The 14,141-nt window shown below is 44.2% G+C and overlaps 1 protein-coding gene across 18 annotated transcripts in view; it reads right to left on the bottom strand.

Annotated features, from left to right (window-relative positions):
- LOC129820868 (peripheral plasma membrane protein CASK-like) overlaps positions 1-14,141 on the bottom strand; it is a 237,314-nt gene that overhangs the window by 52,755 nt on the left and 170,418 nt on the right. For 9 of the 18 annotated variants that reach the window (XR_008754252.1, XM_055877923.1, XM_055877926.1 and 6 more), the window contains 2 exons: positions 8,247-8,294; positions 6,758-6,838 (listed from right to left, as the gene is read on the bottom strand). Coding sequence is in view for 17 of the 18 variants with exons in the window: in XM_055877923.1 (XP_055733898.1) it covers positions 6,758-6,838; positions 8,247-8,294 (129 nt within the window). In the remaining variant the exon portion in view is untranslated. The remainder of the gene's footprint in view (positions 1-6,757; positions 6,839-8,246; positions 8,295-14,141) is intronic. The other 9 variants (XM_055877924.1, XM_055877925.1, XM_055877927.1 and 6 more) reach the window with 1 other exon arrangement.

Genomic DNA, 14,141 nt, shown 5'->3' with positions numbered 1-14,141 from the left:
AGAGAAGGAGATCAGAGAGTGAGACATGAAGGTAGCGGCAGCCTCTCTGACTCTCATTAAACTACATCCCCACAGGGAGCACACACACACACACACACACACACGCACGCACGCACGCACGCACACACGCACGCACACACACACACATTACCACAGGAGTGCAGAAGGTGTGTGTGTGTGTGAGTCTTGAGACCCCTAATGAGAGCAAGATCCTGGGTTTGAAGTGAACTAACGCCCAGACAGAGAGGCTTTAAAGTGACAGTCCACTGATAGCTTTATCTTAACAACCTGGTCTGAGGTGATTTCAGCACACCAATAAAGTGCATGCTACCTTCAGTTGAACACTGCTATGGACACAACATAGACCAGTGGCATTACCTTATATTAGGCAGGGTTCAGGTTTGACCAGAAATGATGACACCTTCAGCCAACTACGCTATACTACAACAGGAACTTTAAAAGCTAGACACACTCATGTACTTATTTTGGGTGCAAGATGATAAAAGAGGGAAAACATCTGTGGAACTGGAATTCCCAAACAAAAGCATTCTGAAGTCAACCCCAGAGTTCTAGAATATCTGATCCGGAGTAAAGTTGACCAAAAATGGAATTCTACAGTTACAGAATTAGAACGTTAGGTCCTCACCAGTATCAGTAGCTAGTAGAGTGAGTGGTGGACGAGGGATAAAGCTGGGCCTTCTGTAACGTGCGCATGAGAGAGAGGCAGGCTGGGGACACACATGCCCCTGTCTGTGTGTGTCTAGGGATATGGCAGCTTGTACCTAATGGTGCCTGCCTCCCTAGTATCACCACCTCTGCCTCTCCGTTCCCCCCACCTCTTTCTTCCCTCTCTCCATCTCTCTCCTCCCTCCATTTTGGTCAGACCGTGTAGAGCTAGGCTCCAGGTCAGATCTACACGACTCACTGACCACTCCATTTCACTCACAATCTCTCCCTCTTTCCAAAACCCTCCTTCCATCTCTCCCCCAGACCACGCTCTCTCCCTTCACAGTGCAGTCTGTATTGCTCGGCCCCAACTCCTTCAATTCAATTTCAAGTTAAGGGCTTTATTGGCATGGGAAACATATGTTTACATTGCCAAAGCAAGTGAAATAGATGATAAACTAAAGTGAAATTAACAATACAATTTTACAGTAAACATTCCAAACTTAGAATGTCATATTATGTCTTACAATGGGCAAATATTTAAAGTACCAAAGGGAAAATAAATAAACATAAATATGGGTTGCATTTACAGTGGTGTTTGTTCTTCACTGGTTGCCCTTTTCTTGTGGAAACAGGTCACAAATCTTGCTGCTGTGATGCACACTGATGTATTTCACCCAGTAGATATGGGAGTTTATCAAAATATTATTTATTTTTTAATTCTTCGTGGATCTGTGTAATCTGAGGGAAGTATGTGTCTCTAATATGGTCATACATTTGGCAGGAGTTTAGGAAGTGAAGCTCAGTTTCCACATCATTTTGTGGGCAGTGTGCACATAGCCTGTCTTCTCTTGAGAGCCAGGTCTGTCTACGGCAGCCTTTCTCAATAGCAAGGCTCTGTTTTTTTCGGTTAATTCTTTCCAGTGTGTCAAGTAATTCTCATTTTGTTTTCTCATGATTTGGTTGGGTCTAATTGTGTTGCTCTCCTGGGGCTCTGTTCACAAACACAAACCAACCCAACCAAATCATGAGAAACAAAAGATAATTACTTGACACGTTGGAAATATAAAAACTAGAATGCTATTTCAAATCAAATCAAATTGTATTTGTCACATGCACCGAATACAACAGGTGTAGACCTTACAGTGAAATGCTTACTTACAAGCCCTTAACCAACAATGCAGTTTTAAGAAAAGACATAGAAAAAGGTAAGAGATAAGAATAACAAATAATTAAAGAGCAGCAGTAAAATAATAATAGCGGGGCTATATACAGGGGGTACCGGTACAGAGTCAATGTGAGGGGGCACCTGAGTCGAGGTAATTGAGGTAATATGTACATGTAGGTAGAGTTATTAAAGTGACTATGCATAGATGATAACAGACAGTAGCGGCAGCGTACAAAGGAGAGGGGGCTACATTCATAAGTGCATGTGTAACGTTAAGTACACACAATTTCGCTATATGCGGGGGAGGGAGGGGGCAATGCAAATAGTCTGGGTAGCCATTTGATTAGCTGTTCAGGAGTCTTATGGCTTGGGGGTAGAAGCTGTTTATAAGCCTCTTGGACCTAGACTTGGCGCTCCGGTACCGCTTGCCGTGCGGTAGCAGAGAGAACATTCTATGACTAGGGCGGCTGGAGTAAATTTTTCGGGCTTTCCTCTGACACCGCCTGGTATAGAGGTCCTGGATGGCAGGAAGCTTGGCCCCGGTGATGTACTGGGCCGTACGCACTACCCTCTGTAGTGCCTTGCGGTCGGAGGCCGAGCAGTTGCCATACCAGGCAATGATGCAACCGGTCAGGATGCTCTCGATGGTGCAGCTGTAAAACCTTTTGAGGATCTGAGGACCCATTGCCAAATTTTTTCAGTCTCCTGAGGGGGAATAGGTTTTGTCGCGCCCTCTTTATGACTGTCTTGGTGTGCTTGGACCATGCTAGTTTGTTGGTGATGTGGACACCAAGGAACTAGAAGCTCTCAACTACAGCCCTGTCGATGAGAATGTGGGTGTGCTCGGTCCTCCTTTTCCTGTAGCCCACAATCATCTCCTTTGTCTTGATCACGTTGAGGGAGAGGTTGTTGTCCTTGCACCACACGGTCAGGTCTCTGACCTCCTCCCTATAGGCTGTCTCATCGTTGTCGGTGATCAGGCAGATGACTGTTGTGTCATCAGCAAACTGAATGATGGTGTTGGAGTCGTGCTTGGCCGTGCAGTCATGAGTGAAAAGGGAGTACAGGAGGGGACTGAGCACGCACCCCTGAGGGGCCCCCGTGTTGAGGATCAGCGTGGCGGATGTGTTGTTACCTACCCTTACCACCTGGGGGTGGTGTTTCGTCCCAGGGTCCTTAGCTTAGTGATGAGTTTGGAGGGCACTATGGTGTTGAATGCTGAGCTGTAGTCAATGAATAGCATTTTCACATATGTGTTCCTTTTGTCCAAGTGGGAAAGGGCAGTGTAGAGTGCAATAGAGATTGCATCCTCTGTGATCACAGAGTCATCCGGAACAGCTGATGCTATCATGCATGTTTTAGTGTTACTTGACTTTACCTCATCTGGTAGGCTCGTGTCACTGGGCAGCTCTCGGCTGTGCTTCCCTTTGTAGTCTGTAAAAGTTTGCAAGCCCTGCCACATCCGACGAGCGTCGGAGCCGGTGTAGTACAATTCGATCTTAGTCGCTTTGCCTGTTTGTCGGTTCATCGGAGGGCATAGCGGGATTTCTTATAAGCTTCCGGGTTAGAGTTCCGCTCCTTTAAAGTGGCAGCTCTACCCTTTAGGACAGTGCGAATGTTGCCTGTAATCCATGGCTTCTGGTTGAGGTATGTACGTACAGTCACTATGGGGACAACGTCCTCGATGCACTTATTGATAAAGCCAGTGACTGTGGTGTACTCCTCAATGCCATCGGAGGAATCCTGGAACATATCCCAGTCTGTGCTAACAAAACTGTCCTGTAGTTAAGCATCTGCTTCAACTGACCACTTTTTTTATAGACGGGAGACACTGGTTCTTCTTGCTTTAATTTTTGCTTGTAAGCAAGAATCAGAAGGATAGAATTATGGTCAGATTTGCCAAATGGAGGGCGAGGGAGAGCTTTGTACACGTCTGCATGCAGAATTCTGCAAAAATATCCTCTGTGTACAACGTAAAACACCAAATAATGCATGCAGAGCAGAATTAGGCCGATACCCGCTAATGATCAAAATCCAGAAAAGAGACGTTAAATTCTACAACCAGCTAAAAGTAAGCGATTCCCAAACATTCCATAACAAAGCCATCCCCTACAGAAGATGAACCTGGAGAAGAGTCCCCTAAGCAAGCTGGTCCTGGGGCTCTGTTCACAAACACAAACAGACCCCACAGAGCCCCAGGACAGCAACACAATTAGACCCAACCAAATCATGAGAAAACAGTTGATCAAAATATAATTTGTTTTGAAATTCTTTGTGGGTCTGTGTAATCTGAGGGAAGTATGTGTCTCTAATATGGTCATACATGTGGCAGGAGGTTAGGAAGTGCAGCTCAGTTTCCACATAATCTTGTGGGCAGTATGCAAATAGCCTGTCTTCTCTTGAGAGCCAAGTCTGCCTACGGCAGCCTTTTTCGATAGCAATACTCACTGAGTCTGTATATAGTCAAAGTTTTCCTTAAGTTTGGGTCAGTCACAATGGTCAGGTATTCTGCCACTGTGTACTCTGTTTAGGGCCAAATAGCATTCTAGTTTGCTCTGTTTTTTTGTTAATTCTTTCCAACGTGTCAAGTAATTATCTTTTTGTTTTCTCATGATTTGCTTAGGTCTAATTGTGCTGCTGTCCTGGGGCTCTGTGGGGTGTGTTTGTGAACAGAGCCCCAGACTTTGCCTTTGTTTTGGTTTGTTTGTTTGTCAATCAGGGTGAATACATGGTCTGTTGTGCGGTAATTTGGTAAAAAGCCAATTTGACATTTGCTCAGTACATTGTTTTCACTGAGGAAATGTACGAGTCTGCTGTTAATGATAATGCAGAAGATTTTCCCAAGGTTGCTGATGACGCATATCCCCCGGTAGTTATTGGGGTCAAATTTGTCTCCACTTTTGTGGATTGGGTTGATCAGTCCTTGGATCCAAATATTGGGGAAGATGCCAGAGATGAGGATGATGTTAAAGAGTTGTAGTATAGCCAATTGGAATTTATTGTCTGTATATTTGATCATTTCATTAAGGATACCATCAACACCACATGCCTTTTTGGGTTGGAGGGTTTTTATTTTGTCCTGTAGCTCATTCAAGGTATTTGGAGAATCCAGTGGGTTCTGGTAGTCTTTAATAGTTGATTCTAAGATTTGTATTTGATCCTGTATATGTTTTTGCTGTTTATTCTTTGTTTTAGAGCCAAAAAGATTGGAGAAGTGGTTTACCCATACATCTCCATTTTGGATAGATAATGTGTGTTGTTGTTTGCTTAGTGTTTTCCAATTTTCGCAGAAGTGGTTAGAGTCTATGGATTCTTCAATTACATTGAGCTGATTTCTGACATGCTGTTTCTTCTTTTTCCATAGCGTATTTCTGTATTGTTCTAGTGATTCACCATAGTGAAGGCGTAGACTCAGATTTTCCGGGTCTCTATGTTTTTGGTTGGACAGATTTCTCAATTTCTTTCTTAGATTTTTGCATTCTTCATCAAACCATTTGTCATTGTTGTTCATTTTCTTCGGTTTTCTATTTGAGATTTTTAGATTTGATAGGGAAGCTGAGAGGTCATATATACTGTTAAGATTTTCTACTGCCAAGTTTACACCTTCACTATTACAGTGGAACGTTTTACCCAGGAAATTGTCTAAAAGGGATTGAATTTGTTGTTGCCTAATTGTTTTTGGTAGGTTTCCAAACTGCATTCCTTCCATCTGTAGCATTTCTTAATGTTACTCAGTTCCTTTGGCTTTGATGCCTCATGATTGAGTATTGCTCTGTTCAAGTAGACTGTAATTTTGCTGTGATCTGATAGGCGTGTCAGTGGGCTGACTGTGAACGCTCTGAGAGACTCTGGGTTGAGGTCAGTGATAGTCTACAGTACTACTGCCAAGAGATGAGCTATAGGTGTACCTACCATAGGAGTCCCCTCGAAGCCTACCATTGACTATGTACATACCCAGTGTGCGACAGAGCTGTAGGAGTTGTGACCCGTTTTTGTTGGTTATGTTGTCATAGTTGTGCCTAGGGGGGCATATGGGGGAGGGAATGCTGTCACGTGCAGGCAGGTGTTAGTTCCCCGGTGTGCTCTCACTGATGTTCCACTCTCTTTCTGTCTCTCTCCTTACCTCTGTCTCTCTCCATCTATCTGCTCCCTCTCTTTCTGTCTCTCTCCTTACCTCTGTCTCTCTCCATCTATCTGCCCCCTCTCTTTCTGTCTCTGTCCTTACCTCTCTGTCTCTCTCCATCTATCTGCACCCTCTCTTTCTGTCTCTGTCCTTACCTCTGTCTCTCTCCATCTATCTGCTCTCTCTCTTTCTGTCTCTCTCCTTACCTCTGTCTCTCTCCATCTATCTGCCCCCTCTCTTTCTGTCTCTGTCCTTACCTCTGTCTCTCTCCATCTATCTGCTCCCTCTCTGTCTCTCTCCTTACCTCTGTCTCTCTCCATCTATCTGCCCCCTCTCTTTCTGTCTCTGTCCTTACCTCTGTCTCTCTCCATCTATCTGCTCCCTCTCTTTCTGTCTCTCTCCTTACCTCTGTCTCTCTCCATCTATCTGCCCCCTCTCTTTCTGTCTCTGTCCTTACCTCTGTCTCTCTCCATCTATATGCCCCCCTCTCTTTCTGTCTCTGTCCTTACCTCTGTCTCTCTCCATCTATCTGCCCCCTCTCTTTCTGTCTCTCTCCTTACCTCTGTCTCTCTCCATCTATCTGCTCCCTCTCTTTCTGTCTCTGTCCTTACCTCTGTCTCTCTCCATCTATCTGCCCCCTCTCTTTCTGTCTCTGTCCTTACCTCTCTGTCTCTCTCCTTCTATCTGGCCCACTCTCTCTCTGTCTGTTTCTGTCTCTCTTTGTCTCTGCTACAGCTTCAGTCATGACGCCTAAACACAGCCAAGTCGAGGTGTGTGTGTATGTGTGTGCTTTCACTCACCATAAAGTGCGGCTGGGTCAGTATCCGTCTGAGCTCCTTGGCGTCGTGGTTGTCTGGGTAATAAGAGATCTCTTCCAGTACCTGTAAGGTGGAAGCACAAAAGCATAGGACGCCAGTCACAGGGCCTTTCTTTAAAGTAGTAGAGTAGTCCTGCTTAATGCCTGTCCCAAACACACACTGAAGAGTACATCAACCTCTGGTCTGAGTATACACACATACAGTAATACCCTCTCACACTTCCTAACCCCCCCTCCCTGTAGAACCACGTAAACCAGTACAAATTGCATTTTGAAATGTTCATCCCATAAGGTCCCTCCTCATGGCTTCTCTTAACCAATAAGAGTCCTCTTCAGGGCTTGTTCATGCCCTCTGGCCTCTCGGAGTGACCTGATTTGGAGTCAGGTCCTGCTATGTCACACCTGCCTGCTGAATTGGGAGATGGAGAGTCCTGGCACGTAAAGGTGTGTGCGAGTTGGAGTGTGTGTGTGAGTGTGTCTGTGGCAGATGGGCAGCAGGTAGCTTAGCAGTTAAGAGCATTGGGCCAATAACCGAAAGGTCACTGGTTCAAATCCCTGAGCTGCCTATGTAAAACATCTGTCAATGTGCCCTTAAGCAAGTCACTTAAAGGGAAAGTCCACCCAAAAATGATATTTTGGTATTTGTTTCATTAGTCCATTGTTGACAAAGTCCCAAAAATATTTTGCTGTCAGCAATCAAGTTTTCAAGATATTTAACTTTTAAAATACAGAAATCATACCCGTATGATACATTTTCCATCATATGATGTTGCGTTTTGTGTCATATGATGAAAAACGCATCATACAGGGATGATTTCTTTATTTTGAAAGTTACATATCTTGAAAACTTGATTGCCATCAAGCAAAACATTTTGGGACGATATCAACAGTGGACTAATGGAACAAATACCAAAAGATCGTTTTTTGGTGGAATTTTGCTTTAACCCTAATGGCACCTGTACGTCTCTCTGGATAAGAGCGACTGCTAAATGACTCAAATGTAAAAATGTAAATGAGTGGTAAGACCAGGCTTGGAGGGGAAGTTAAACATAAATCCAGGTGACATCGCTATGGATCAATCTGTGTGTTTGCTATTGTTGTATCCATTGCCTCTGATCAATCAGGACGTTCAATTTCACTTTCTGAGTTGAAAACGGAACGGATCACAAACTTGATCGACACAACAATTTACGACCTATTTTAGAGAGGATACACTCAGAGCCACACTACAGACTCCACAATAGACTCACACACGTGCTACTGAGCTACAGCTTACATGGGTCAGGCTACAGCCTAACGTATGCATCGTCACAGACAGCTCTACGCTACTCCCAGTCTCCTTCTGTCAAATACAACATTGCTTTAAAATAAAACCAACTCGTTTTTCTTTGTTTTATTTGTGTGTGTGTGTGTGTGTGTGTGTGTGTGTGTGTGTGTGTGTGTGTGTTGTGAATGGCGTCTCTAGGGCTTACATATTCCAGGTGTTTCAAAGTGGAACTTGCTTCGTCTTGGATGGAGCTCTTTAGACCAGGAGGAGGACACAGGAAGGACAGTTACACGTGACCTCTGAGGATGTCCTTGGTCCTCATAGAAAGAGCCAGGGGTCATGGGGTCAAAGGCCAGGGGTTGTCAAGAGGGTCAGGGGGGTAAAGTTGAAAAAGGTCTAAGATGACGGCGTCGGGGGGAAAGGTTAGTGTCTATAGGTTTAGGACCAGGGTCAAATATAAAAAGTGCTAGTATTATTTTTTTTTATTATTTCAGTATCGCCACTGAGGATCAGCAGCAGAAAGTCAAGCAGAGTATCACAGAGGAAGTCCCTTTAAGTCACTGGTGGCAAGAAATAAAGGAGATTTTGGTTCTGTGGTGAAATACTGGATCAATGTGTCTAACATTGACTAGAAAGACACTCAGATCAGAACTCAGAGAGAAAATGAGGACACTGCTATAGGAAGTAGGCAACAAAAAAACATTGCACACACGCACGCACACACACACGCGCACACACACACCTATAATCCAATGCCATACAAACTCCCAGTGTGGTACTTAAGTAAAAATACTTTAAAGTACTACTTACCGGTAAGTCATTTTTTTGGGTATCTGTACTTTATTATTTATATTTTGCCACTTTTACTTTAATACATTTCTAAAGAAAAGAATGTACTTTTTACTCTATACATTTTCCCTGACACCCAAAAGTACTCGTTACATTTTGAATGCTTAACAGGACAGGAAAATTGTCCAATTCACAAACTTAAAGAAAATCCCTGGTCATCCCTATTGCCTCTGATCGGACTCACTAAACACAAATGCTTTGTTTGTAAATGATGTGTTGGAGTGGGCCCCTGGCTATCCATAAATATAAAAAAACAAGAAAATGGGGCTGTCTGGTTTGGTTAATATAAGGAATTTGAAAAGATTTATACTTTTACATTGACTTTTGATACTTAAGTATATTTAAAACCAAATACTTTTAGACTTTTACTCAAGTAGTATTTTACTGGGTGCCGTCATTGTAAATAAGAATTTGTTCTTAATTGATTTGTCTAGTTAAATAAAGGTTAAATAAATAAATACAAATCAAAATAGGTGACTTTTCTATTAGTCATTCTATTAGTCATTTTCTATTAAGGTATCTTTACTTTTACTCAAGTATGACAATTGGGTACTTTTTCCACTACTGCAAACCATGCCATACAAACTCCTAATCCAACTCCATACAAACTCCTAATCCAACTCCATACAAACTCCTAATCCAACGCCATACAAACTCCTAATCCAACTCCATACACATTCCTAATCCAACTCCATACAAACTCCTAATCCAACTCCATACAAATTCCTAATCCAACGCCATACAAACTCCTAATCCAACGCCATACAAATTCCTAATCCAACTCCATACACATTCCTAATCCAACTCCATACAAACTCCTAATCCAACTCCATACAAAGTCCTAATCCAACTCCATACAAACTCCTCATCCAACTCCATACAAACTCCTAATCCAACGCCATACAAACTCCTAATCCAACGCCATACAAACTCCTAATCCAACTCCATACAAACTCCTAATCCAACTCCATACAAACTCCTAATCCAACTCCATACAAACTCCTAATCCAACTCCATACAAACTCCTAATCCAACGCCATACAAACTCCTAATCCAACTCCATACAAACTCCTAATCCAACTCCATACAAACTCCTAATCCAACTCCATACAAACTCCTAATCCAACTCCATACAAACTCCTAATCCAACTCTATACAAACTCCTAATCCAACTCCATACAAACTCCTAATCCAACTCCATACAAACTCCTAATCCAACTCCATACAAACTCCTAATCCAACGCCATACAAACTCCTAATCCAACGCCATACAAACTCCTAATCCAACTCCATACAAACTCCTAATCCAACGCCATACAAACTCCTAATCCAACGCCATACAAACTCCTAATCCAACTCCATACAAACTCCTAATCCAACGCCATACAAACTCCTAATCCAACGCCATACAAACTCCTAATCCAACTCCATACAAACTCCTAATCCAACGCCATACAAACTCCTAATTCAACTCCATACAAACTCCTAATCCAACTAGACCAGTTTAAAAGAAAAAACCCTGACAAAGACAGCACCATAAACAGGTTAGACTAAATCCCTTCTAGGACCAGACTGGGTCAACTCTAGCTGGTTAATTACTCAAATCCTTTAGACTTACTTCAAAGCCACATTCAGAGCTCTACACTGCTCTAAATGGACTGTCCAGTGTTAATACTGCTGTGTTTTTCAACCTACTCCCTCCCCCTCTCACTTTCTTTTCAGCCTGAAGTACAATTTAATTGCCCTCCACATACAATGAACCCAATACAAACATTTCACACTTACAACATGTGGGCTTGTTTTGACAAAGTCTATACACACACTAACAATGCACACTACCTTTTCTCTGGTCTCTCCCTCCCTACCTCCCTCCTCCCTCCGTCTAACCCATACCCATCCCTCCCTCCCTCTCTCTCCTGGTTCATTCATTGAGAGTGTGTGAATTCAGCCAGCTAGAGTGTGAGTGTGTGTGAGTGTGTGTGTGAGTGTGTGTGTGCGTGTGAGTGTGTGTGTGTGTGTGTGTGTGTGTGCGTGTGTGAGTGTGAGTGTGCCTGTGAGTGTGAGTGTGTGTGTTTGTGTGTGTGTGTGTGAGTGTGTGTGTGCTTGTGAGTGTGTGTCTGAGTGTGTGTGTGCGTGTGTGTGTGTGTGAGCGTATGAGTGTGTGCGTGTGAGTGTGTTTGTGTGCGTGTGCGTGTGAGTGTGAGTGTGAGTGTGTGAGTGTAAGTGTGTGTGAGTGTGTGTGTGCATGTGAGTGTGAGTGTGTGAGTGTAAGTGTGAGTGTGTGTGTGCAAGTGTGTGTGCATGAGTGTGTGTGTGTAAGTGAGTGACTGTGAGTGTGTGTGTGCGTGTGAGTGAGTGAGTGGGTGTGAGTGTGAGTGTGTGTGTGCGTGTGAGTGTGTGTCTGAGTGTGTGTGTGTGTGTGTGAGTGTGTGCGTGTGAGTGTCTGTGTGTGAGTGTGTGTGTGCGTGTAAGTGTGTGTGTGAGTGTGTGTGTGCGTGAGTGTGTGTGCGTGAGTGTGTGTGAGTGTGATTGTGTGTGTGAGTGTGAGTGTGTGAGTGTGTGTGCGCGTGTGAGTGTGTGAGTGTGTGTGCGCGTGTGAGTGTGTGTGTGTGTGTGCGCGTGTGTGAGTGAGTATGTGTGTGTGTGTGTGTGTGTGTGTGTGTGTGTGTGTGTGTGTGTGTGTGTGAGTGAGTATGTGTGTGTGTGTGTGTGTGTCTGAGTGTGTGTGTGTGTGTGTCTGAGTGTGTGTGTGTCTGAGAGTGTGTGTGTGTGGGTGTGTGTCTGAGTGTGTGTGCGTGTGTGTCTGAGTGTGTGTGTAGCTCAGGACCTACTAACAAAGCACAAATAAACAAACAGTCTAAGCTCCTTATTATATGAATAGTGTCTATGAATGATCCAACAGACTGTGGATTAGCTTCACTAACAGTGGCAAACAAAACCCAACAGATCCTGTATGTTTGTAGAACAGACTGCAGATTCGATCGCAGGCTGCATTCCATTACGAAACAGTTGTCCCTACTCCTTCTGCTCTTGTCCACCTCTCTTTCAGGGGGAAACCTTTTGGAATGGAACACAGCCTCAGTGTTAAACAGTCTAGTAGTTCAAAACTGTTAAACAGTCTAGTAGTTCAAAACTATAGAACCAGTCCTACTACAGAACCAGTCCTACTCTAGAACCAGTCCTACTATAGAACCAGTCCTACTACAGAACCAGTCCTACTATAGAACCACTCCTACTACAGAACCAGTCCTACTATAGAACCAGTCCTACTACAAAACCAGTCCTACTACAGAACCAGTCCTACTATAGAACCAGTCCTACTACAGAACCAGTCCTACTATAGAACCAGTCCTACTACAGAACCAGTCCTACTATAGAACCAGTCCTACTATAGAACCAGTCCTACTACAGAACCAGTCCTACTACAGAACCAGTCCTACTACAGGACCAGTCCTACTACAGAACCAGTCCTACTACAGGACCAGTCCTACTATAGAACCAGTCCTACTATAGAACCAGTCCTACTACAGAACCAGTCCTACTACAAAACCAGTCCTACTACAGAACCAGTCCTACTACAGAACCAGTCCTACTATAGAACCAGTCCTACTACAGAACCAGTCCTACTCTAGAACCAGTCCTACTATAGAACCAGTCCTACTACAGAACCAGTCCTACTATAGAACCACTCCTACTACAGAACCAGTCCTACTACAGAACCAGTCCTACTATAGAACCAGTCCTACTACAGAACCAGTCCTACTACAGAACCAGTCCTACTATAGAACCAGTCCTACTACAGAACCAGTCCTACTACAGAACCAGTCCTACTATAGAACCAGTCCTACTATAGAACCAGTCCTACTACAGGACCAGTACCCTAGAATCTGATCCTAGATCAGAGTCATAGTCTTCTAAACTCAGCAAAAACAGAAACGTCCTCTCACTGTCAACTGTGTTTATTTTCAGCAACCTGAACATGTGTAAATACTTGTATGAACATAACAAGATTCACCAACTGAGACATAAACTGAACAAGTTCCACAGACATGTGACTAACAGAAAATTTAATAATGTGTCCCTGAACAAATTGGGGGTCAAAATCAAAAGTAACAGTCACTATCTGGTGTGGCCACCAGCTGCATTAAGTACTGTAGTGCATCTCCTCCTCATGGACTGCACCAGATGTGCCATTTCTTTATGTGAGATGTTACCCAACTCTTCCACCAAGACACCTGCAAGTTCCCGGACATTTCTGGGGGGAATGGCCCTAGCCCTCACCCTCCGATCCAACAGGTCCCAGATGTGCTCAATGGGATTGAGATTCGGGCTCTTCGCTGGCCATGGCAGAACACTGACATTCCAGTCTTGCAGGAAATGACGCAGAGAACGAGCAGTATGGCTGGTGGCATTGTCATGCTGGAGGGTCATGTCAGGATGAGCCTGCAGGAAGGGTACCATATGAGGGAGGAGGATGTCTTCCCTGTAACGCACAGCGTTGAGATTGTCTGCAATGACAGCAAGCTCAGTCCGATGATGCTGTGACACACTGCCCCAGACCATGACAGACCCTCCACCTCCAAATCGATCCCGCTCCAGAGTACAGGCCTCGGTGTAACGCTCATTCCTTCAACGATAAATACAAATCTGACCATCACCCCTGGTCCTGTCTGGTCCAGCGACAGTGGGTTTGAGCCCATAGGCGACATTGTTGCCGGTGATGTCTGGTGAGGACCTGCCTTACAACAGGTCTACAAGCCCTCAGTCCAACCTCTCTCAGCCTATTGCGGACAGTCTGAGCACTGATGGAGGGATTGTGCGTTCCTGGTGTAACTCGGGCAGTTGTTGTTGCCATCCTGTACCTGTCCCGCAGGTGTGATGTTCAGATGTACCGATCCTGTGCAGGTGTTTTTACATGGGGTCTGACACTATGAGGATGATCAGCTGTCCGTCCTGTCTCCCTGTAGCACTGTCTTAGGCCTCTCACAGTATGGACATTGTCATTTATTGCCCTGGCCACATCTGCAGTCCTCAAGCCTCCTTGCAGCATGCCTCCTTGCAGCATGCCTCATCACGCAGATGAACAGGGCATCTTTCTTTCAGTGTTTTTCAGAGTCAGTAGAAAGACCTCTTTAGTGTTCTAAGTTTTCATAACTGTGACCTTAATTGCCTACCGTCTGTAAGTTGTTAGTGTCTTAACGACCGTTCCACAGGTGCATGTTCATTAATTGTTATGGTTCATTGAACAAGC

The sequence above is a fragment of the Salvelinus fontinalis genome, chromosome 23 (assembly GCF_029448725.1).
Source record: "Salvelinus fontinalis isolate EN_2023a chromosome 23, ASM2944872v1, whole genome shotgun sequence".
Taxonomy (NCBI): domain Eukaryota; kingdom Metazoa; phylum Chordata; class Actinopteri; order Salmoniformes; family Salmonidae; genus Salvelinus; species Salvelinus fontinalis.
This window is presented reverse-complemented; position numbering and strand designations above follow the sequence as displayed.